At 40.4% G+C, this 23852-nt stretch overlaps 1 protein-coding gene across 4 annotated transcripts in view; it reads left to right on the top strand.

Moving 5' to 3' along the window:
• The window catches only part of PLXNB2 (plexin B2), a 280779-nt gene that overhangs the window by 212674 nt on the left and 44253 nt on the right, over positions 1-23852 (top strand). For all 4 annotated transcript variants that reach the window (XM_077264920.1, XM_077264921.1, XM_077264922.1 and 1 more), the window contains 9 exons: positions 93-219; positions 2046-2199; positions 6376-6490; positions 6578-6680; positions 12942-13043; positions 16079-16180; positions 17353-17434; positions 19567-19724; positions 21315-21463. In XM_077264920.1, coding sequence (XP_077121035.1) covers positions 93-219; positions 2046-2199; positions 6376-6490; positions 6578-6680; positions 12942-13043; positions 16079-16180; positions 17353-17434; positions 19567-19724; positions 21315-21463 — 1092 coding nt within the window. The remainder of the gene's footprint in view (positions 1-92; positions 220-2045; positions 2200-6375; positions 6491-6577; positions 6681-12941; positions 13044-16078; positions 16181-17352; positions 17435-19566; positions 19725-21314; positions 21464-23852) is intronic.

Below are 23852 nucleotides of genomic sequence, written 5' to 3'. Positions count from 1 at the left end.
TCCCCATATCAGAAATGAGCTGCCTGTTTTACCCTTCACATCTATTCACTTAACCATTTCCACTTATTAGTTTTATTTTGCCATCATTTTAGATGCACCTTAAAAGAACATTGTGGTCGGGCCGGAGAGCCAAATCACTGGCTATGGAGTCCTGATGGTGTCTGCTTGAAGATTGAAAGTGCACAGCCAAGTAATATGAGTGTTAGACATCTTAGTGATGTAAGTAGTTACCGCTCATACTGGCCTGTATGACACAGGCGTTGGTCTTCTGGGGGCGAGGGTCTTTCTTAAACTACAGGGTGGGCCATTTATAAAGTTGCATTCATAAATGGCTGACTTCAAAATGGCCGCCATGGTCACCTCCCAACTTGAAAAGGTTTCCCTCTCCCATATACTAATGTGCCACAAACAGGAAGTTGATATCACCAACCATTCCCATTTTATTTAGGTGTGTCCATATACATGGCCCACCCAGGTGTATCCATATAAATGGCCCACCCTGTATAGAACAGAAAAATTATGCCTTTTTTTGTAATGAAAGCAGATTTATTTTAAGCCTAAAAATGATTAAAAAAAAATAATTTTCCTACCTTCGCTTACATATTGTGAATTAATCATAGCTGTAGAAAGACATGAACCGCACATCCAAAACTTATACATTAATCTATAGCGTCTAAGCATAAATTTACAACACTGAACATGAGGTTCTTAGTTTAACATTTTGATCAGACTGTAAGAAGCCCACTGGCACGTCACGGCGAACCTGTGTGTGTCCCAGACCCTAAAGGTGTGGTGGCGTGCACCAACCACTTCTGCAATGATGATGCACCGGAAGGGCAAAAGCCACCTGTGAGTTTGATTCCCCATGAATCAAGGCCACTGAACCCCACAGTCACAGCAATAATGGCAGCCACACAACACTAATACCAAGTGAAAGGAGTTAAAAAACTCCTCTTCCACATGTTCTCAGGTGGAGCCCCACTTTCAGTCTACTGCTAATTAAAAACGCCTGTGCCAGTGGGAGAAGTCCTGGTCCCCAGTCATATTTCATATGTCAATTTTTGCTAAGCTGCATTAGATCATTATATAGTTTTGGATGTGCGTCCATGTCTTTCTACAGCGATGGTACATTGTGAATTAATTCTGCAGCGCTTTATGGAAATTGTCATCAAGCACATCAGTCCTTCTTCCCTACATGTCTCACAATGTAATGGCCTCATATCGCACACCTGTACTGGGGCACTTGTACAGAAATTTGGTAGTTCTGTTTTAAGTGTGTGGGAGAGTTCACACAGAAAACCCACGAGCATGAACATGAAAACTCCAGGCAGATGTTGTCCTTGGCCAGATTATTCTCCTAATGCGTAGGATAATTATGTCCATCACATAAAATGCATTAATAGCATTCCGTGAAAGGCTGAGAACTGCTTACCCCTGTGTCCTCTACCTGAACGGCATACTTTTTTTCTTTCATTTAACCTTGAGATAATAGTTAATGGATGCTTATTCTATTAATATAAGTAATAGCATAGTTATTTCCAATATGCCTATCATTTTATTTTATTTTCTGTTCATTTTGGAGTGGGGGATAGTTATCTAAAGGGGTTGGCCACTTTATCTTTATGAGTGTATTAGTATTAATTATTACAGAGTCAGTACCGCCGGGTTGTTAGTGCAGGGTTCCTCCCAGACTGCACAGCTCTCCTTCCTGTCCATAAAATGACTAACGGTGGAGGAGTGTGTGATCAGGCCTGTCCTTCAGCCTCCTGCAAGTAACAAACATCTGCGTATTTGTAAATTGGAAGAGACTGATGCACAGGTCTGATTATGTGTCCCTTCACTAGCAGGACATGAGCCCTGTGCGATCTGTAAGGAGTACATGTAATACTGATATATTAGTAAGTGCCATTAAATCATGTCCCCAGCATGCGATAAAATAAAGAGAACGCGATTGACCCCTTTAAGAGAAGCTTAAATACAGTTGTGTTATTACGGTTTTGAAGTCTCTTTGGTTCAACAAATACAAATGACTCTTGCTCTTACAGGTTTGGTTAAGTGTGACACCGTCTATATCATTGCATAAAGATGACCAATTGACTTGCAACTTTGGAGGTCACATACGCCCGGCTGTTTTGGAAAGTGATGGATCTTTTTCTTGTCCTCCCCCTCATGATATTCCAGCTACTGTGCCTGGACTCGGTAAGTAAAATGAAAATATAATATATACAGTACTGTGCAAAAGGATTAGGCAGGTTTGGGAAAAATGTTGGAAGTAAGAATCTAAAAAAAAATATAGAAGTGGTAATATCTGATTTTTATCAATACGAGAATGAACAAAAGAGAAATGTAAATGAATCACTATATGCTGTGACCACCCTTTTACTTTGTAACCAGCATCCATTCTTCTAGGTACACTTGCACACAGTTTTTGATGGAACTCTGTAAGGAGGTTGTTCCAATTATTGTGGAGAACTAACCATATATCTTTTGCAACACCAAAAGGAAAAGTCATGGAACTATGGGACACAAGGTCAATAAATGTTAATGATATGCAAATGATCAGGAAATGGAAACAACATTTTCATTATATCTCAGTTTATTTCGTATTAAATTATTAGCGCCACACACTTACATGCCTTGGCATGCTATCAACAAGGCTATTAATAGTTGTTTTAGGAATATTCTTCCACATTCCAATGAATGTTCTTCCATGCACTTGGGTATGCAAATAATCAAAATTGACTGCCAGCATTTTGCAGTTACTGACCAGTGATGTTTCACATGTGCTCTATGGGAGAATATAGTACGCCTTACATTGTTAAATTACTTTTGGGACACTTCGTAGACTTGTCAAACCACTTGTTTTACTAGAAAATCAATAGAACACCAAGCTGTTAGTGTTTCTCGGATGAAGCCTAGAGGTGTCCTGCTACTGTGCATTATGTCACCCCATACCATAATCCTGGGATTACAACTGGTGTGATGTTTCCTCGTGAAGGCCTCTTTATCAAATTGTCCATGTGGTCTCCAGACTATTCCCCGCCATCATTGTATCCAATACAAAAGCGAGACTTATCGCTGAAAAGCAAGACCTCCATTCCAACTTCCAACGCCATTTAGCGCTGAACCATGATAGCCTTTAAAAAGTGGTGACGTAACACCTATTTGTCTCATATCCTAGTGTTATGCAAACCGTGGCTGTGGAGTCGGTATGCCACAGTTGCGACTCCGACTCCTGGATTTTATCAGGTTCCGACTCCGACTCCTTCATAAATGGCCAATTCGTAACAATAAATTTACTGTTGTAAAATATTAACATCGTGCTTATTCAGTTTCTCACCATCATATAAGTAATCAGACCACTTAGAGCAAAAACTATATTTATTAGAATACAATTAGTATATAGCAAATAACTTTTATAAACTTTTCTAAACTCTTGTAAGTAAATATGCAATAAACACTGTTATGCAGTTAAGAAGAAGAAATCTATACATTTGTCCTCAGAAAAAGTATTGCCTCTGTCAGATCCTCCTTCATGGATGCCCTCAAATCTGATCTAATTATTTTGAGAGCAGAGAACAACCTCTCTACACTAACTTGGGTTGGTGGCAAAGCAGTAACCACTCGGGCAACATCTCTGACAATGTCAGGATACAGAGGAATCGCTTGTTGCACTGTTATTTTTGATGAACGGTCAAATTTCTCAATTTCTTTTAGTGCATATGAAAAATTCTGCTGAAATGTACTGGCTGTGTTCTTTGATGGGGATGACTCTTCTATGCGGGAACGCTTTGCACGGTCCTTGTGATCCAAATATTTTTCGAAATTAAATTCTTCATCAGTTGATGAGGGTGATGTGGCAGGATGACCAAATTCTTCTTGTTCCTCCTGACTGTTCTGCAACCCTTTCATCCTCACTGCTATTTCAAACAGAGCTTCTTTTCCTTTAGTTAGCTGAAGAAGAATCCGATGCATTGGGTCTACATAAACAGCTGCCAAAAGAATCTTATTTTGTAATAGTAGCTCCTCTCTCCATTTCATTGATGTAGCAATGCCACTTGCAATTAACCCTCCTCTTTGGGACAGGCGAAACATCGGGTTCTTCCACTCCTTTAAGAAAATACCTGGAGTTAAGTCCTCTGCTTGTAATTTTTTAGTCACTGTAAATGGGTGCTCTAGCAATTTTTCCAGCTCAGTCACCTGATTCCACTGACTTTCATTTAGCGTCAGTTGAGGGTTAGCCATGTCTACAAGAAAGGTTTTCAGTTCAACCAAGCGCTGAATCATTAAGTAAGTACTGCCCCATCGTGTGGCTTGACCAATAATTGCCCCTTTTCCAGCACGTCTCTTCAAAATTGAGTCAACTTTAGGGGTTCTGGCAACAGTAGCCAATTTTCTCACCTTGCCAATCAGTGCAGCAGCATGTCCTTCTTGCAGACTGTCTCTTAGAAAATGCACAACACCGCGCATGTGATGAATGAAAGAACGTATTGACACAGTTTAGATGATCTTGTTGAAACTATCATGTTGCTGTTCATCTGAAGCAACTTCAGTTTGCTCCTCAGTTACAATACTGTGTTCCTCTATTTCAAACATTTCTGTGTCTGTGGACCCAGAATGTTCTTCTAGCTGCTGGTCACCATCATTGCTCTCATTCATTAGCTTAATAGTACTTATCATATTTGAAGCATTGTCAGTTACGACAGAAAGAATTTGCTCTTTTTTAAGTTCATAGTCTTGCAGAACCTTTTCCACCAAGACCTGGAGAAACTCACTGGTGTGTTGAGCTTTGGTGTCTTTTACTGCCAATGTCTTGGTAACTATTTCATTTTTGTCACAAACAAATCGGACATTTATGGCAAAATAGTTCACTCTGATGTGTGCAGGCATCCATTTTAAGAAACAGAAAGCGTCCCTTGAGAGTTTTTTTAAGTTCTTCCTTTTGTTTAAAAGCTTCTTCGATTACTAATTTTCTAATACTCTCTCTCTCCAGAGAAACACCAAGCTTGCGGGCCATTTCCCCATTCAGACACATAAAAGCTGGTGGTGAAAATAATGAAATAGGCACACTATCCCTTACAACAAGCTCTATGATCTGTTTTTTTAAATGTATCTACTGTCATTGTCACAGTAACTTTGTCACTGACAAAATATCTTGCAACTGATGGCTGCAAAGTTCTCTGCTCCTTTGTTTGGCTGGAAGAGCTGGGCACTGGTTCATTGGTTTGGATGCAGTCTTTCTCATCCACTGCTTTCAGTACTTCTGGATGAAAGCGCTGTAAATGTCTTTTTAGATTAGAAGCTCTGGTAGGAGCATTTTTATCTTTGCCTGAATGTGCACTGATCTTGGCTTCACAGCATTTGTTTTCGTCTGGATCATTTGTCATACACTGACAGACATAATGTTTTCTATCTTGAGTGATGGTGAAATGTTCAAATACAGCTGATTTAATGTGACGCTGCTGTGACATTCTCAGGTTTTTAATTCTGCATTCACAATCCAAATGACAATTGTTTTTCCTAAAAACAATTGTACAAAATTATTGCCAGGTCGTACAACTGATATAGTGGTCAGTAATACTATTATTCCTCATGTACTCACAGTTAACTGATGCAAAGTTTGTTGAAAGGATAATACTTCTTACAGTCTTCCTCTTCTGAGTAGCAGCTGTGAGATGCTTGGAAGACGCACACTTAGTAAACATCTAGTCTAGAGGAGGAGCTTTACTACTAAGAATTTGCAACACATTTTCACTTTCAGTTTCATACATTGTAAGTAGGGGGGTTTGGGGCAGCATGAGGTTAACCAAGTATAAGATTAGATAAGGGCAGTGGAGAACAGTGACACACAAGAAGTAAGAAATGTCTCTATCTCCAGCAGAACTTCTTATCACTGTTGTTCATAATTTGATAGAACATATATATTTGAGTAACATTTATAAAATTCATATGAAAGTTCAATTATGAAATATTAATACATTTTTTTTTACAGCTGGAGTCGGTGCATTTCTACTGACTCCAACCAAAACTAACTCCGACTCCAGAGCCCTGATGCAAACGCCACCTTATGGTTCCTGTAGACTGTTTGTTTGACATTTTAGGTTTTCTATATATTGTGCAATTTCACTTGCAGTACAGAATGGATCAAGGTATTTCTGTACATCGACTCCTACTTGGTACTGAATAGAGATGTTTTGAAAATTTTGTTTCCATTTTTTCATCACTTGCGTGTTTGCAACACGTCTATCAGTCCTGTGGTTTCCATAATTCCACGACTTTACCTTTTGGTGCGGTGGAGGAATGTGTATGTGTGCACATGCGTAAGAAAATATATATTTAGATTGTAATTCTTTGTAAAATTTCTGTTCACTACAGATTATGTTAATGTTAATATTCAACTATTTGTGACGAACAAAAATGTGTTGTTCACTGAATACACCTATCAGTTTTACAACTGTGAAGAATCGATGAATCTTTCAGAAAATTTGCCGTAAGTAGTTCCAGTGTAAATTAGCTTGGAGTTTGCTTTGCCTCCACTTCAGAACATAAGTAATGCTAAATGTTTCTTGACCTCCAGATGCATTTCTTGCGTAACTACACAATGGCAATGTCAATGGGATGTAAAGAGTCATAAATGTGTGGACATGACTCCAGATGATGAGCCCTCAATAATCCACCAGGTAAGATTCATGATGTTTCACAATGAAGTTGTAAAATCTATATATCAAATCTTTGTGATATATATATCTAATATATAAAGCTGAATGTGTGTATGTCTATGTCCGGGATTGGCATCTGAACCGTCGCAGCTACAGCCACAAAATTTTGCACAGTCACACGTCTGGACCCCGAGAGCGTCAAAGCTATGTTGTGAGGTGAAATTTTAACCCCGCGTTTTCCAATTCACCAAACAATTTTGCCTCTATCTACATAATGGGGAAAAAATGAAAGGAAAAGTGTTGGAGGCAAATTAACAGCTGCCAGATGTGAACAAGGGGGACTTAAAGAATGAGAGCGATGGCGCCAAAGAGTATATACTGTACAGTTGCTAAGGTGGGGCCCCGACATGGGATAATCACCACACCACCACGGGGATATGAACACACACACACAAAATGCGCCACACACTACCACGTGCTCGAACACATATACCACCCTCAGCGCACATTTCACCACACATACACCAACCTCGCCACATAAAAGTCGAAACACAAAAGTCGCCGCTCAAAACTTGCCACGCGCAAAACTCTCCATATGCAAAACTCGCCACATGTGCAAAACTCACCTCATGGAAAACTCGCCACACGCAAAACTTGCACACGCGGAAAAATTGCCACATGCACAAAAGTTGCAACACATGCAAAAGTTGCCTCACACAAAACTTGCACATACTCAAAAGGCACCACACACAAAACTCGCCACGCGCAAAACTCGCCATGCGCAAAACTTGCTGCACACAACTTGCTACACTAACCTGTCACATGCAACTCGACACACAAAAAGTTGCTACACGCATGTCGCCACACAAAACTCATCTCACAAAAGTCGCTACATGCATGTCGCCACACGCAACTCAACACACACAACTTGACACACGAAACTTGCCCTAAAACACACACAAGTCTGGTATTATCCTTCAAAAATAAAAATCTGATTAATAAGCAAACTACAAGAGCAACAAATGTACCATATAGGAATCCGGCAGCTGTCAGTCACATGACCAGTCTATTATGTGTATGTGTGAGCTAATATATACTGCCAGGGGGTGGGCTTACTGTTGGCTGGGGATTTATCAGGCTGCCAATTTAGCTTACAAATACTGAGGTAAAAATACTGACCAAATAACGTGTGAACGAGGTCTAATACAGGAGGAGATGACATTCAGATATATACTATATACAGGAGGAGATGACACACAGGTATATACTATATACAGGAGGAGATGACACACAGATATATACTATATACAGGAGAGATGACACACAGGTATATACTATATAGAGGAGGAGATGACATACAGGTACATACTACATACAGGAGGAGAGGACATACAGTTATATACTATATACAGGAGGAGATGACACACAGGTATATACTATATACAGGAGCAGATTACCTACAGGTATATAGTATATACAGGAGGAGATGACATACAGGTATATGCTATATATAGGAGGAGATGACATACAGGTATATACTATATACAGGAGATGACATACAGGTGTATACTATATATAAGGGAGATGACAAACATGTATATACTGAGGTGAAAATGAGAGGTGTGAGGTGAAAATGAAAAGGTGTGAGTGCAAAATGAGAGGAGTGAGGGAAAATAGTGGAGTGATCGGAAAATGACAGATGTGAGGTCGAAATGACAAGTGTTAGGGGGGAATGAGAGGAGTGAGGGGGAAAATAAGAGGAGTGTGGGGGAAAATGAGAGATGTGAGGGAGAAAATGAGAGATGTGAGGGGGAAAATGAAAGATGTGATGGGGAAAATGAGAGGCGTGATGGGAAAATAAGAGAAGTGAGGTGCTATAACTAACAACTAACCACAGAAATTTACTATGCCCAGGCAACGCCGGGCTCTTCAGCTAGTATATATATATATATATATATATATGTGTGTGTGTGTATATATATATATATCACAAAGGGGTCATTCCATATCAAGTGATCCAAATATGAATATTTTTTTTACCTTACGTCTTTAGATTTTTTTTATTTTTTGTTTTTATGAAGTACAACTTTAGTTAATTACAAATTAAAAGTTTAGAATTTTTTTCTTCATCAGTTAATTTTTTTACAGATTTTTAAAGTTTTGAAAAAGCATGGATTTTGGCCTGGTATGGCTTTACATTTTTTATCATATCTCGGGCTAGAATTAAGATATAGAGGTGGGAGAGGCATCATTTTTCTCAGAACGGTACCGGCTTTCATTTGATATGTCACAAGACTATGTTTCGTTATATTTTGTTTTGGAGAAATCAAATTAAAAATTTTGATGCGCAATTCTGAAAAAAACGTATGTTTTAAAATTGTGAAAACATGCATGTGTGTTACTTGTGTCCTTGTTTACATTTGTACAGGGATTCAACTTGGGATCTATCACATTTGTATTTTTTTTTAAGCCTTGAATCATCTGATTTTATGTTTGTGTGAGTTTCTTCCTTTTTTCTTTTCAAATTACAACTTATTGCATTCAACATTTATATGTAACAATAAAGAAACACAAAAAACAAAGTGCCAGAATAAATGCATCTTAGGCTACTTTCACACTAGCGTCGTACTCGGCCCGTCGCAGTGCGTCGGGCCGACGTACCGACGCTAGCGTTGTTAGCGCTGCACAACTGGTGCAGCGGATGCAGATTTTCAGCGCATCCGCTGCCCCATTGTGAGGTGCGGGGAGGAGGGGGCGGAGTTCCGGCAGCGCATGCGCGGTCGGAAAAGACGTTCCCGACGTCCCAACGTCGTAGCAACGTTTTTTGCTGCTGACAGTCCGCCACAACACGATGCAACCGTCGCACGACGGTTGCGACGTGTGTCAATGCGTCACACTGCGTCGCCAATGTTAGTCTATGGAGAAAAAAACGCATCCTGCAAGCACTTTTGCAGGATGCGTTTTTTAACCAAAACGACGCATTGCGACGGAGGACAAAAAACGCCAGTGTGAAAGTAGCCTTAATCATCATAACTTGCTCAGCATTTTCAACCTGAATTAATTAAACAAGCCAGAAGATAAAAGGTGATCATATCCTCCAGTGTGGTTTTCTAAATACAGTCTGATCCTAATTATATGTTAAAAACAAGATTAAAAGAACCAATATTTCTACCACCTATTTATACATGGAACAATTTTTTTTCTACTATATCACTAAACATGTCATTTCTGAAGTGTTTAAGAAGAATAGTACAGTAGTTAAATCCTCGTTCTATAAAATATGAACTAATCAAACAATTAATAGTAGGTTTTTACACTGGCCTTTTATCATCAATGTGTCCCTTCTAGTGGGTGAAATGCCATCTTGTCCATAAGCGCTAACTAGCAATGGCATTTTCCTTCTGTGTCAGAGTATGTGCGGCTGTCATGGTGCTCGGCTCCACCTGAGTTATATCTGATTTTTGTTCACTTTTACAATGTCTGATTTTCCTGGTACACAAAGGACGGCGCTGGACCAGAAGGTGCAGAAAAGTCACTTCTACGTCTTCATTTTCACAATCTTTGGAGAGTCCAGTAGCCGTCAGCGCTGATCATATTCACAGGTCACATAGCCAGTTGTGTCATCCATGGCCGATCTTGTGCCGCCTTCTACGTCACTGTCTTTATTTCCACTACATGGGATGACAGTCCGGTATTGCTGAGTCCCTGTGATGGGTTCTGCTTCCTGTAACCGATGATATAACAAACTCTCCTCCTCCTCTTCGTAGTCCTGGTTTGTACAATACATGAACTGGATGTTAAGAATATTTTTCTCCCTCCATTTGAGGAGTTGCCTGGGTGATAAGATTTGGTGTGAATACGGCCTCTGGAGACCCGAGCTGCCAGCCTGTCATCTGCTCTGCAGTCACCGTCTACCCCTGGTCATTCTCAGCCCTAAGGGCTGTCCCACACGTCCAGATAATTCCGGTACCGGAATAAATCGGTACCGGAGTTATCCGTGTCCGTGTGCCTGGGAACTCACGGAGGCCATACGTGCGGCACACGTGTGCCGCCCGTATGGCGAGTGGGTACCACACGGAGCGTGTGGTACCCACTCTGCATGGTGCTGAAGCTGCGATTCATATCTTCCCTGCAGCAGCGTTTGCTGCAGAGAAAATATGAAGAATAGTGTTTAAAATAAAGATCCATGTGTCCGCCGCCCCCCCACCCCCTGTGCGCCCCCCCACCCCCTGTGCGCCCCCCCCGCTGGTCAGAAAATACTTACCCGCTCCCTCGCTGCTTCCTGGTCTGGCCGCGGCTTCTCCTGCATGCGGTCACGTGGGGCCGATCATTTACAGTCATGAATATGTGGCTCCACCTCCCATAGGGGCGGAGCCGACTATTCATGATTGTAAATGATCGGCCCCACGTGACCGCATACAGTAGGAGGCGCGGCCAGACCAGGAAGGAGCGAGGGAGCGGGTAAGTATTTTCTGACCAGTGGGGGGGCGCACAGGGGGTGGGGGGGCGGCGGACACCTAAATCTTTATTTTTAACACTATTCTTCATATTTTCTCTACAGCAAACGCTGCTGCAGGGAAGATATGAATACCGGCTTCAGCACCATGTGGGGGGGACAGCGCTTACTGTAGCGCTGTCTCCTGCACGCACACGGACCCCAGACGGAGAATGTCCGTGTGAGGTCCGTGTTTTACGCGGACCCATTGACTCTATTGGGTCCGTGTAAAACGTGCGCTCCCACGAACACTGACATGTCTCCGTGTTTGGCACACGGAGACACGGTCCGCAAAAAATCAATTACATCTGAACAGATGCATTGATTTTTATGGGTCTACGTGTGTCAGTGTCTCCGGTACGTGAGGAAACTGTCACCTCACGTACCGGAATCACTGACGTGTGAAACCGGCCTAACAAAGCTTCTCCTCTGTCCTCTCCTGCTTCTAATACTCTGTAACATAATAAATAATACCGTAATATCTAGCAATCATGGATTATTTGGTAAATATAGACCTCACACTGTTAGACCACAAGCTGAGCAGATATGAAATCAAGATTTTTGAACTGACACTAATAGTTTTATTTTTTAAAATATGATCCCATCATGATCCCATCTTGTATTTTGGTACATATGTGAATAGGAGCATAGCAGGCACATGTGCAGTTTTTGAAATTTTTAAATTAAACGTTTTTTTTCGGAAATGCGTTTTAAAGTTTTGCGCTTGCGTTCGCATAGGTAAAATATTATCAAAGATACTCTTGTGACATATCTGGTGAAAGCCTGTACAGTTCTGAGTAGAATGGTGTTTATTTTGTTTCTCTATCTCTTTTCTGGCCTGAGTTATGGGGAGAAATGTAAAGGCAGGCAACACCGAAATTCGCACTTTTTCCGAACTTTGAAAATCAATAAAAAATAAAAAAAAAAATCTAGAATTTTTTTCTTCTTCACATTTTGCATTCTCTGACACACTATTACCAAATAACAAAATCTCAAAAGAATTACAAATATAGTGGTAAAAATCATTGGTTCACTTGACATGGAATGACCCAAAGGGCATATTTTCCCGTTTCTGTGGTTACAATATAACCCTACAGTAACCACGTGATTGTCTCTAAAATCCATCTAATGTAATGATACAGCTGGGAGCAGATGTCAAATTGCACATACTCTTATACAAATTGGAGCCCCCCACTCAGCATGTATGGAGGAAAAAATGGCCAATAGCATAACAAAGTAGAAGTGAGGTGATTCGATCTAAATCGTGGTGGTTTGGGTAGGTTCATACTGGTGTTGTATTTTCTGGTTTTCTTTTCACTGCCACAAATTTCCAGCCAAACTTATGGGGTTTTGTAAATTGAACTAACAGCATCATGTTTGCCTATGAACTGATAGTTATGCCATGAGAGCAGCAGTGACGCAAATTGTGGATGTAATATGGATGATAAAATATAGCCGCATTATGGTCACATGAATCATGCTCGAGACTCAATGTTTGTGGTTGCACTACATTTATAGTTGCCTAAGGCCGCATTCAGACATCTATTTTTCACATATTTTGTTGATCTCTCGGCTGTGCCTAATTCCAACTAAGCACCACTTGCTATTCAAAAAGTTGGCATGTTTTTTAATTTTCTGCCATGCTTCGTAAAGGTTTTGAGTTATTGATATATTATTGAAATTGTTTGCATTTTTTTATTTTATTATATTCTTCATCTACATTTCTTCTTATTTTTGCAACTTTCTTCTGTTTTTAGGATAATTGGTAATCCATTTATCTTTTTTAGGAAGGAGATTGCCCACAGTTCTTCCAACCAGATCCTTCATTTATCCCAATGGATCTAACAAATACTATTCAGTTTTATGGGAAAAATCTTGAACCTTTCAAAGTAATGTATCATTTACTGTTATTCTTTTGTGCATTTTCATTTCACTCTCAATAGAAGCACAAAGTTCTAAAGCATTGAGGCAATATTGTAATCATGGGAAATATTTCTGTTTCCTGTTTTAATAAGCTAGTAGACCAGCCAGATGTATGACATGTGTATAATCTGCTGGATTAGTCACCCTCCTTCCAAGCTGCTCCTCTGCAGTCAAAATGAAGGGTCATATTTCCACGTGTGAAAATGCTGCAATTTTCTGCACCAGAATACATAACAGGAGTTTACTCTAATTATTGTTTTTTTCCCTTTTTTATGCATTTTTGGTGCAGATTTGACTGTTTTTGTAGTACATATTTTTAATGCATCTTCAGGAGCATACCACGCCCATCTTCCTCCTTCTACTAGGAGTGGTGTGCTCTTGAAGAATGAGTGGTCGCTCCACTGGTCCAAACTCTGCTCTTTCCCAGGTTGCTAGAAGAATCATGGAAGAAGTGCAGGAGGTGGCGTAAGATGCGTCAAATTCATTAAGAAGCTAGAACATCTTAAGAAATTTGGCGCATCCTTCAGATGGCATGCTCAGTCATAAATTATGTGGCATTAATTATGGGGATTTTGTTGATCTCTCGGCTGTACCTAATTCCAACTAAGCACCACTTACTATTCAAAAAGTTGGCAAAACTGTTATAAAAGCGTCAAAAGCCTCAAAGTTTTGCTAGACGTTTTATGCTAGGACTCTAAGAAAAACTGTTTGCAATAGCCCTAGGCCATGATTTATCAAAGTTGCTTCATTTTTTGGACGTACAGTGAAAAAATAAGTGTACATCAAATGTCTTTAAATAGTTTTAAGTATTTTGTTTTCTATGATTTGATTCAGTATTTTCAAGTAAAGAGCTCTCCTTGCTCTGCAGGTTGTAATCTCAATTTTGTTTTTGTGATTCACCTCATGCAAATCCATCAAAATGGCAGCCATCTTATTAGTAGTGGGCTAGGAAAAAGGCGAAAAAAATAACAGTTGAACTTTTCATCCATCTTCACTATTCGCCGCTGATCGTAATGCAGAGTAGCCCTCTGTGCATCATGACCTCACGGAATGTAGCACCTGAGGCCTAGTGAGTGCTTCAGGTGACATTGTGCCATCAAAGAGAGTGTCCCATGAAAGAAGAGGCCAGATGGAGCTTCAGTGGCATTAGGCTATGATAACCCCACAACTTCGCCCCTACCTCACCCATAACTTTATCATAGAGATGTTAATGCATTGTCATGGCTGTCCGGGGATAACATTGGCCAGAGTCTAAAATAATACACATGAGGCCTGCCGTCACACGCTCAGTATTTGGTCAGTATTTTACATCAGTATTTGTAAGCCAAAACCAGGAGTGGGTGATAAATGCAGAAGCGGAGCATATGTTTCTATTATACTTTTCCTCTGATTGTTCCACTCCTGGTTTTGGCTTACACATACTGATGTAAAATACTGACCGAATACTGCTAGTGTGACGGCAGCCTAACCCTGAAAGCATCTCTATGAGCGATCAAACTCATTGAAGTTCAATGCCCACAGTGGGACTATAGTCCATTGATCCATTTCTAACAAAATAGCAAGTGATCGTAAAACAGCAATGAAGGAATAAACTAATCACTCAAGTCAATGATGGAAGAGTAGAAAAGCTACGACTCAGAATATGAAAAATGCTGTTTGAAATATGTACCCTAAAATTGTACTATGAAAGAAAAAATACAATTTCTCCCATGCAGCCCGCATACATCTATATTGACAGAAAAATCAAACGGCTACGGCCCTTGGAACAGAGTGCGAAATGCTGTATACTGAAGAGCCAATGCAGTGGTGTCCTGAAGGGGATAAATGCTGCCATACCTTGCTGAGAAAACTGGAGAATCCTGTTTCCCCACCCACACTGTGATTGACAGCGTTTCTAGCATGCAGGTAGAGTTGTCAATCACTGTGTGTGGTGGGACAAAGCCCTGTCAGCATTTCAACAGCTTTCAACATGAAAATACTGACAAATCTCACAGAAAGCTATAAATCGGCACTGTAGCATCTCCAGGTGTCTATCGCATGTTACTCTAGGGTAGCATTAAAGACCTGACATGGCCGTTGTAATATTTATTTTAAAGGTATTGGATGTTTTTACCTTTAAATGTGCTGCTTCGGGACATTGTAATTCACATTCTTCTTTTCGTATATGTCTGAGACTGTCTATTTCAGCATAGTAGACACTGCCTGTCTGTACGTCACAGTCTGAAATACGGATTGGTGGGTTTTTCCTTACGTAATGGTTCAGGTTTTGGCTGTAAGTTAATAGAGAAATATAGAACACATCACTTCAAGCGGTGTACACTTCTGCGGTATTTTTCTTCATTGCTTTTCTTAACGTTGTGTATTTTTGGGGTCCATTCCATGTTTTCTTCAGAATGCAGCATTCTGTAATTGTGGTGGTTTTTTTTCAAAGAGGCTGTTTTTTTAGGACTAGAAATAAAACACAAAACATGCATGAAAGTTATGAATGTTTTATGGTTGTTTTTTTTTTGCTTTTTTTTTTTTACAAATCAGTAAAAAATAAAAAAATAAAAAAGGAAAACCTAGAAGGAAGCCTTTGGGGTATTATCCTAGTGGCCTTACCTTAAACATCTTGTATAAGGGTCAGGAATCTTATTGCCTAACATTTCTGGTACTTTATTTTGCATGGTTAAGGCTTGGGCTGCCAGGCAACATTGGCCACAACACATGTCGTGTGAATTGACGTTGGCTCAGTGCTGCTGCTGCTACATTGTGGCGCTATAGAAGTGAATGTGTTCACATTGCAACACCTACACAACCCCATCAATAAAATCTCAAAAAAGTGAGTGTGATATTTTGTGACTTGTTTGCCGCGGCAGTGTGTGGCATTGTAATGCCATTCACTTGTATAGCGCTGCGATGTAACAGCGGCATTGAGTGAACTTTAGTTGAGCACTGGCGGTCACGGGAAAAGTCGCCATGTAGTTCTAGCCTAACCATTCCTTTTCCTTCAAAACTGCAGGAAAAACGTTTTCGGGCTGGAAATGATGCGGGCAATGATAGACTGAAGTTCGATGTTCCTGTAGTAACGAATGCGGACACGTTCTCACTCTCGGTTCCAGAGGTATTTCCCTTTACGTTACCTGATTCTCTGGGTATAGGAGGTCTCTGTTATACCTAAATAACTAGTAATGGTTGTCTTTCTTCTTGTATGCTAATAGAACTCTACCCAAGGGCTGAAAAGGTTTTGTTTTGCTTACTTTCACAATGTGGCCAAAAGAATGTGGAAACCCTTTGTAATTATCGAGCCCATGCTGTTTGATAAGGATGTGTTTTAGTTTTTTATGCCTATAGCTTATTTGTTTAGTATGATAAAGTGCTAGTTCCCTAAACCCATAAACAGCCTGCCTTCATTCTTCCAGCCAGGAGGTATCGGGAAATCTAGGCATGTCTCCTGCTGTGTTGTTTTAGGTTTAATGATATACAATCTTTGAGCACTGCTAAATGGCTGTTGTACAAATTCCGTTTTTACAGATTTGTTGCATATGACCTAAAACTGGGGGCCAATGTGCACTTTCTTCATGACACTTTGTGGAAATGGCTGAGCATGACTGGAATACCATTTTAAAAGGAATCTGTCAGCAGGATTTCACACCCCAAACTATTTGTGACTTTAAAAGAAAAGTCCAGCAGTGCCTTTACATGGCAAGTCGGTTCCTCCATTACTGAGTAATCAGTATTTGACTTGATACGCAAATGGCTAATGTAGATCTGAAGCCTCTGTCACTCCAGCTCTATTCCCCACCTAGCACTGCCGCCTCCTGTTGACAGATTCCCTTTTAAATTCTTACTTGCCTTAAGTCAATTATTTACAAGTTTCCTTATTGTTTTCGTACATTAAAAAACATTCATGTTCTACAGTTCCGTCCTTGTGATCAGGTATTTCACAAATAAAGTTTTCTGCATTTTCATGAAGTGATGTGTATTTTTGTACATGATTGTGTGCTATGCATACAGTAAGAGTTGTAGAGTATTCTATGCATATGAGCATGTGTGCTTATTGCTACAAGAGCAGGTGCAGGCATGCCATTGGTGCAACCCACTCACAAGAGGTAATGGGGCCCATTTCCAAAGTAGATGGATTTGTGCATTGTGATGAGCTATTGGGCTGCAGGAGACCCATATATTGTTCTTGGACAGGGGCCCTCTTCTGTCTAATCGCCAAGATTGTTAAAGGTTTTCTTTTAATTACAGCTTTGGTATGACAATATGTAACCTATCTTTATTTCTATTTAGTTATCTGCTCAAAATGAAGAATCTGTTACCCTTGATATTTACATTAAAGTGGATGATCGAAAGATTGACAGTAAACTGAATGGTATGTCTATCTTGTCAGTCAAATATACCTGTACAGAACTGAGGTAATCAGTGGGGTAAATGCTATCTACATCCATAAAATTAAGAAACGTTTGGTGACATACAGATTATCTTGCAATCAGGACCACATTTATACACTACTATGATTGATTGGACAATGATATATATATATATATATATATATATATATATATATATATATATATAACGCACCCAGGTTTTTGAGGTGGGAAAAAAATATTTGGAGCGAAAAGTGTGGTAAAATATTTTAATAACATAAATAACATACTATTATATGTGGTGTTATTCTATATGATAGTATGTTATTATGTTGGACACTACGGGAAGAAGATGGTGCTGTGGGACCAGTGTGGTGTCTGTAATGTTTAATGAAGATGCTGGAGGGTGAGTATAAGAATGGGGACACAGGGCTTATATTTAAAGCACCACTCCAGCACTGAAAAATAACACTGGCATGCTGCTTTAAGATCTCATGGGAGAACTATAAATTCCAGCATGTCCTCCAGATCCTATGGCATGCTGGGAGTTACAGTTCTCCACAGGAGTGGCAGAGTACTTTTTTTGTTGTAATTACTAAACTTTTAAGTAATTCTTACTTGTACAGGCTGTGCTCACATCAATGTAGGTCCTGCAGTCTGCCAGCCACGCTTGAAAGCCGAAATGATCTCTCTGCAGATTACAGAACCTTTGGTGAGGTAATGAAGGGCTGGAGCATCACATGACTGCACAGAGCCCTCCCTCTTATTACCTCACCGCAGGCCCTGAAAAAGGAAGCTGCATTGTTTCTAGTGCGTTGTCTGAAGGACCTGTGGTGACATAATGAAGAGGAAGGGATCTGTGCTATCATGTGATGCTGCAGCCCAACCTCTTCATTACCTCACCACAGGTCGTGTAAGAGGAAGCTGCATTGTTTCTAGTGTGGTGTCTGCAGGTCCTGTGGTGACATAATGAAGAGGGAGGGCTCTGTGCTGTCATGTGATGCTGCAGCCCAACCTCTTCATTACCTCACCACAGGTCCTATAATGAGGGGCGCACTCAGCATCCGCACAACTCGCGCTAGGCTGTCAGGTATGCAACTGCGATCCCTCCTGTCACACCCTGCTCCTGCTGCCTCCTTCTCCACCAGGCACACTATCTCCCCAGGCGCTGCAGGAATCCAGCGCTGGGGAAACCATGTGGGTCCGCTGTTTAAGTGAAGGAATATTCATTTGCTTCTCCCCGCCTAATGCTTGGCACTGACAACTTCTACGTAGTTTAGCCAGCGCCGGTGTCATTTTCCTGCCTCCTGCAAGTGCTATCCCACGCCACCACTGCCCCCTCCCCACATGTTACATTCAGACCATAAGATGCCCCCCCACACTTTCCTCAGAAAAAAGGAGGAAAAAAGTGCTTCTTATGGTCCAAAAATATGGTATATAATTTTAAACAATAAACAGCTAAGGTGTGAGAGAGTTTGTCTCAACTTCCTTCTTCAGGAGTGCACTGACCTCAGTTTTCTGTTTTGCAGGGGGGTGGTACACTCCTAAAGATTGACAGTTCGGACCAGTGGCATGATAGCGCTGCTGTTCCCAACTGTGCGCTCTCCCAGGGTGCTTTAAAGGAGCTCAGTGGAAAAGACACAGGCTGGATCAAGCGATCTGAACAGATTTTAAAACAAAGCTTGCCCTCATTACCTAGGTAACCAACTAATCTGAGGGTGGCCGGTAACCTAGGTAACGAGCTGTACACTATAGAATTCTTGAGAATTAAAGTAGTAGAAGTAAATGGCAAGGTTGCTTGATATTACAAACACTGCAATTTTAACCGCCTGAGAATGAGACAAACCCTTTAAGCCATTTCTTGTATATACATATTTTTCTGTATGATTTTTTTAATCAATCAAATCTGTACAATTATTGGCACGTCTAAATAAGCAATGAGTTATGACCCTGTAGGCTGAATTAACCAAATAAAAAAGGGATGGGGATTCCTGTAATGTGATATATTTTTTAAATGCAGCCTATAAATATTTAGTATAAAAATCCAATTAAAGTTGGAGACAAACCAATAGGAAACCAGTTATGTGGATTAATGGAATGATGCAATTCTGTTGTGGTCTGTTTTTCTCTCCAGTAAGCCTATACAGCTGCTTTTTCGGAAGAAGTGATTGTAGTTTGTGCCTGGCTGCCGATCCAAAGTACGAGTGTGTCTGGTGTAGCAACAAATGTGTCTACAAGGAAATGTGTCAAGGAACTGCTAAAATGGAGTGCCCTGATCCTGTCATCACCGATGTAAGCTATAATTCTTGTTATTTTTAATGTGAATCTGTCACCAAGTTTTTGCCACCAAATCTAAAAGGAGTCTAATGTAGAGACACGGAGATCCAGATTCCAGCAATGTGTCCCTTACTGCTTGTTCTACTTCTGATAAAATCACAGTTTTTAGCAGCATGAGATTATCACTAGAGGACTAGTAAACCTGCTGCTATGTCGTCCTGCATATTACTGAGCTCTGCATAACCTCCCCACCACCAGTGATTGGCAGCTTTCTGCCACAGAACCCCCGAAAGCTGCCAATCAGTGGTGTGGGCAGAGTTATACTGAGCTCCGCATTCACAGAAATGGGGGACCTGCAGCAGATAAAACCAGTGATTTTATCAAAATTACAGCAAGCAGCCCAGTAGGTGATGCATCACTGGAATTAGGATCACTGCCCTACATCATGCTGCTCTCAGATGGGATAGCAAAAATCTGACAAATTCCCTTCAAATGTCTTTTTTCATCCTTGAAAGTAAATACCTACCATCTATCTGATATCAATAAATCTAGTTATTACTGTGTGCAATATTGTATTATTATACCACCTTTATATTTGATTTGTTCGGTTTTTGTAGACTTTGAGTGGCGTATTTTGAAAAGTGTTTTCACTGTTTCTAAATTCTTGCTCATTTTGTTTTCGGAAATGATTTGCATTGTAAATAATACATGCAAAGATACATTTTTCAGTTTTGTTCTCCCCTTTTCCCCTGCCGTGGGACTTCCACAGGCAAAGATGCTGAATTTTGTTTAAATTAAAGCCAATCAATATAGTTTCCTGCTGATTTGTAGACAAACAGACCTGAGGAATTGTTGCACATCATCCATTTCACAGCGCCCCTGCGCATCCCATCTCAGACTTAAAGCCTTTCTTTTTTGTAGTGCTTTCACTTTTCTTTTCCCCTTTGTGGGTAGCTGCGCTATGCTCCGCTCATTAAGTGTTTGCGGTATTTTTAAATTCTGTGAAGAGCTATATAGAGAGTATGGTAAGTAGATCCTATTTGAGGCTCATCAGCACAGTCATTAGAGGATGGCTTATTATATGTTTTCAATTCTCCATGATGACATTTCTGAAGCGTAAATCTTGTAGCCATGGATATTTTATTAACTTTGTCCCTCCGTTACCAAAGATTGGTAAAGCTGAACAAAAATGGATAAATAATCTTACTCTAAAGTAATACGGCATTGTTACGCCTTTGTTACATTTTCGCCTATTTGTTCAATGAGACAAATACAAAGTTAGTAGTTTTAGCTTACATCGGTATGTTCTCGTCACCCTCCTAAGGTGTCGGGGCTTTTGGCTGACGACTACCTCTCCTGATTGAACATGAATGTGAGATTTGGCCTAGTTAAATGTGGATTTGGCCTTTACTATATCCAGTCTCAGACCCAATAAAATAGGTGTGAACGTTTTTCTACATGTCTTTACAGAAAGTGCCATAAATCAGTTTGGCTATTAAGCTGATACATTTACCATGGGTTGGCTCAGGTTGATCCTTGTGGATTTTTGTCTAGATTACTACCTTTCACAGTTGGTGTATTATAATATAAATTGTTTGCCTTTAGTTTACACCGAAAGCTGCACCCCTGAATGGAGGAATATTGCTCACTATCATGGGATCAAACTTGGGGATTACGTCTGAAGATATCGAAGAAATTAAAGTTGCAGGTGTGGAGTGTGTGTTCAAACCAGAGGGCTATTCAGTTTCTACAAGGTGAGTTTAGCCGCTCGATCGCCAATCTTATGTTCTATGAAAGTAATTCAAATTGTGCATTCCTTCCAATATTTGATTTCTCATTTTGGCAACATCCACCAAAACCTAGACCTGCCTTCTGGGGGCACGTGTACAAACCCTACTCCTTCTAGATTTGTTTTCCATGACATTCCTGAGAGGTTGGTTGGAAGGTAGGAATATATTTAGCTGGGGAGAGGGTACTTATAGCCTTCACTAACACATTATGGGGATTCAACAAGATGCCTAATTCTTTCTCAGAAAGGAGCCGAAGTAGCTCATGTTGAAGAAATATCTCTGACATTAAATCCATGACCGCACCAGGCCTTGTCTAAAAGTCTACAGAACAGTATCCGATTGCATCCAGACAGCTGTGAAACTAGAGCTGACCCTGCACATTATTGATCAAGTCCATCAGCCAACAGTGAAATGGTTTCATACCGACTTGTCTGGCAATGATTTTGTGATGGTCACTAAAGTAGAAAATGCCTAATAATTGTTTGCGCTGTCATTGTGGGGTGGAGTGCAGGAATTCTAGGAAGTGACTGCATACCAAACCAAGCAACAGCCTGAACAAGCTCTAAAGGGTTCGTCCCAAGATACTAAGTTATCCCCTAGCCATGGCTCCGTGATGGCTGCTAATGCAGGCTCAGCATGGCCATATGCAGTACATAGATACACTGATGTATTCGTTTAACACTGTCATTATAAATGCGATCTGAAAAAATGTATGTAATGAATTACCGTTCTCAAATATAATTATGAAATGTCAGACAGATCATATAGCGTACTAGCTGGACCGCTAAGATCCTGAGAATGAGCCCTTCAGTCGAGAAATAGCCGCACACTCCCACATCGGCATTAGTTAGGATCAGACAGTTTTTGGAAACACATTTTGTACACACAGAAGTTAGCATTAAAACAGATGCAGTTTCGTGCTCGTGTTATGTCCGCAAGTCCTTGCAGTTCTAATGACCCAAGTTACAGCTTTATAGGGAACTTTATATGGTCAGACCCTTGTTTGGGCTAGGACTGGGCACCATAATGAGGGTGCAAAAATGCCCCCATATTATACTTGTGTACAAGTGGCCCTTTAGAACCTTCTTAACAAAGAATTTGACTAAAAGTTAATATAGTAGATCAACATCCAGTAATGTTCATTCTCCCCTAATTCCTGGCTTTTGTCCCCCTGTACATATCGGGAGAGGTCCATGGATGTGCAATGTGTGGCCAAGGCTCTTGTGGTGGACCTACCGTATTATGTAGCCATCCCCTGGCATTGTACTTTGCACAGAGCTATCAGAAGGGCTGATCCCTACACGTCTGCAGTACAAGATGTGGCAATGGAGCAGTTTTCATTGATTAAACCTGTCTACAGGTCTATTTAACGCCTTATTTTATTAGTGGCTATGTTGGACAGTCAGCCCCAGGAGTCCTGTTAGCTTTGGTGTATAGACAGCAGGGAGGGAGGTTTAATGTTCTCTAGGATGGTTGTTGCTACATGATGCACATATGGAAATTAATGTGCATATTCTGAGAAGAGCCATGTTTGCTAATTGGTTTACTTTTTGTTAGATCTAATGCGTAGAAGATACTATTTTAAGCTAAAAAAAGATACAAAACAAGATAGTATAATGTGGGCTTTTCCTCTGTAGCAGTGAATCACAGGACATAAAAGGTGTCAATGAAGGGGCCGAATAATTTGGTAGTTTTCAGGAAAAGGATTTGCAGATATCTCGCTAATTGTGTCATTTCTGTTGGGAATAACTTTACAGCATTTCATTTTCAGCAGTGAGAGACGGTGCTCTGATCAGGAAACTCGCACCCACGGAATCGCTGTCTGTCGCCGATATATTTGTTTCTGGTTTATGAGATACTATTGTAACACTTAGAAATTCAGTGGAGGAAAGTCACTGGGGAAAATGCAGAAAGTACTGCATTTGTCTCAGAGTTCAGTAGAATAAATGTAGGTAACTGGAAGAGCTACCATTTGGTCTAAGCTCACCATTGCTTAAAGAGGACCTGTCAACAGGTCAAAAGTAGCCAGTGTTTGCTCTTATTTGTTTCCTGCTGCTCCCTTGAGTATTCCATTATGTTGTTGTATTTTATTTTGTTTTATATTTGCTATATGATCCCAGAGATATGGTCCTTTTTATTTAGCGCACATTTCTATTGTCTTTAATGCGGGGGCGTTGTCACAGGGTATTTTTGCAGAGGAGCCTAAATACAGGAAATCCTGTGCGAACGCTCTCTTGGTAAAGACCACAGAAATTAGTAAATATAAAGGTCCATATCTCTGAAACCATATGGCGAATTTAAGAGAAAAAAAAAAGGAATGTAATACTGCAGGGAGCAGCTTGAAGAAAATAAG

This window comes from Ranitomeya variabilis, chromosome 5 (genome assembly GCF_051348905.1).
Source record: "Ranitomeya variabilis isolate aRanVar5 chromosome 5, aRanVar5.hap1, whole genome shotgun sequence".
Taxonomy (NCBI): Eukaryota; Metazoa; Chordata; class Amphibia; order Anura; family Dendrobatidae; genus Ranitomeya; species Ranitomeya variabilis.
Note: the sequence above shows the minus strand (reverse complement) of the source record. Positions and strands in the feature narration are given on the sequence as shown.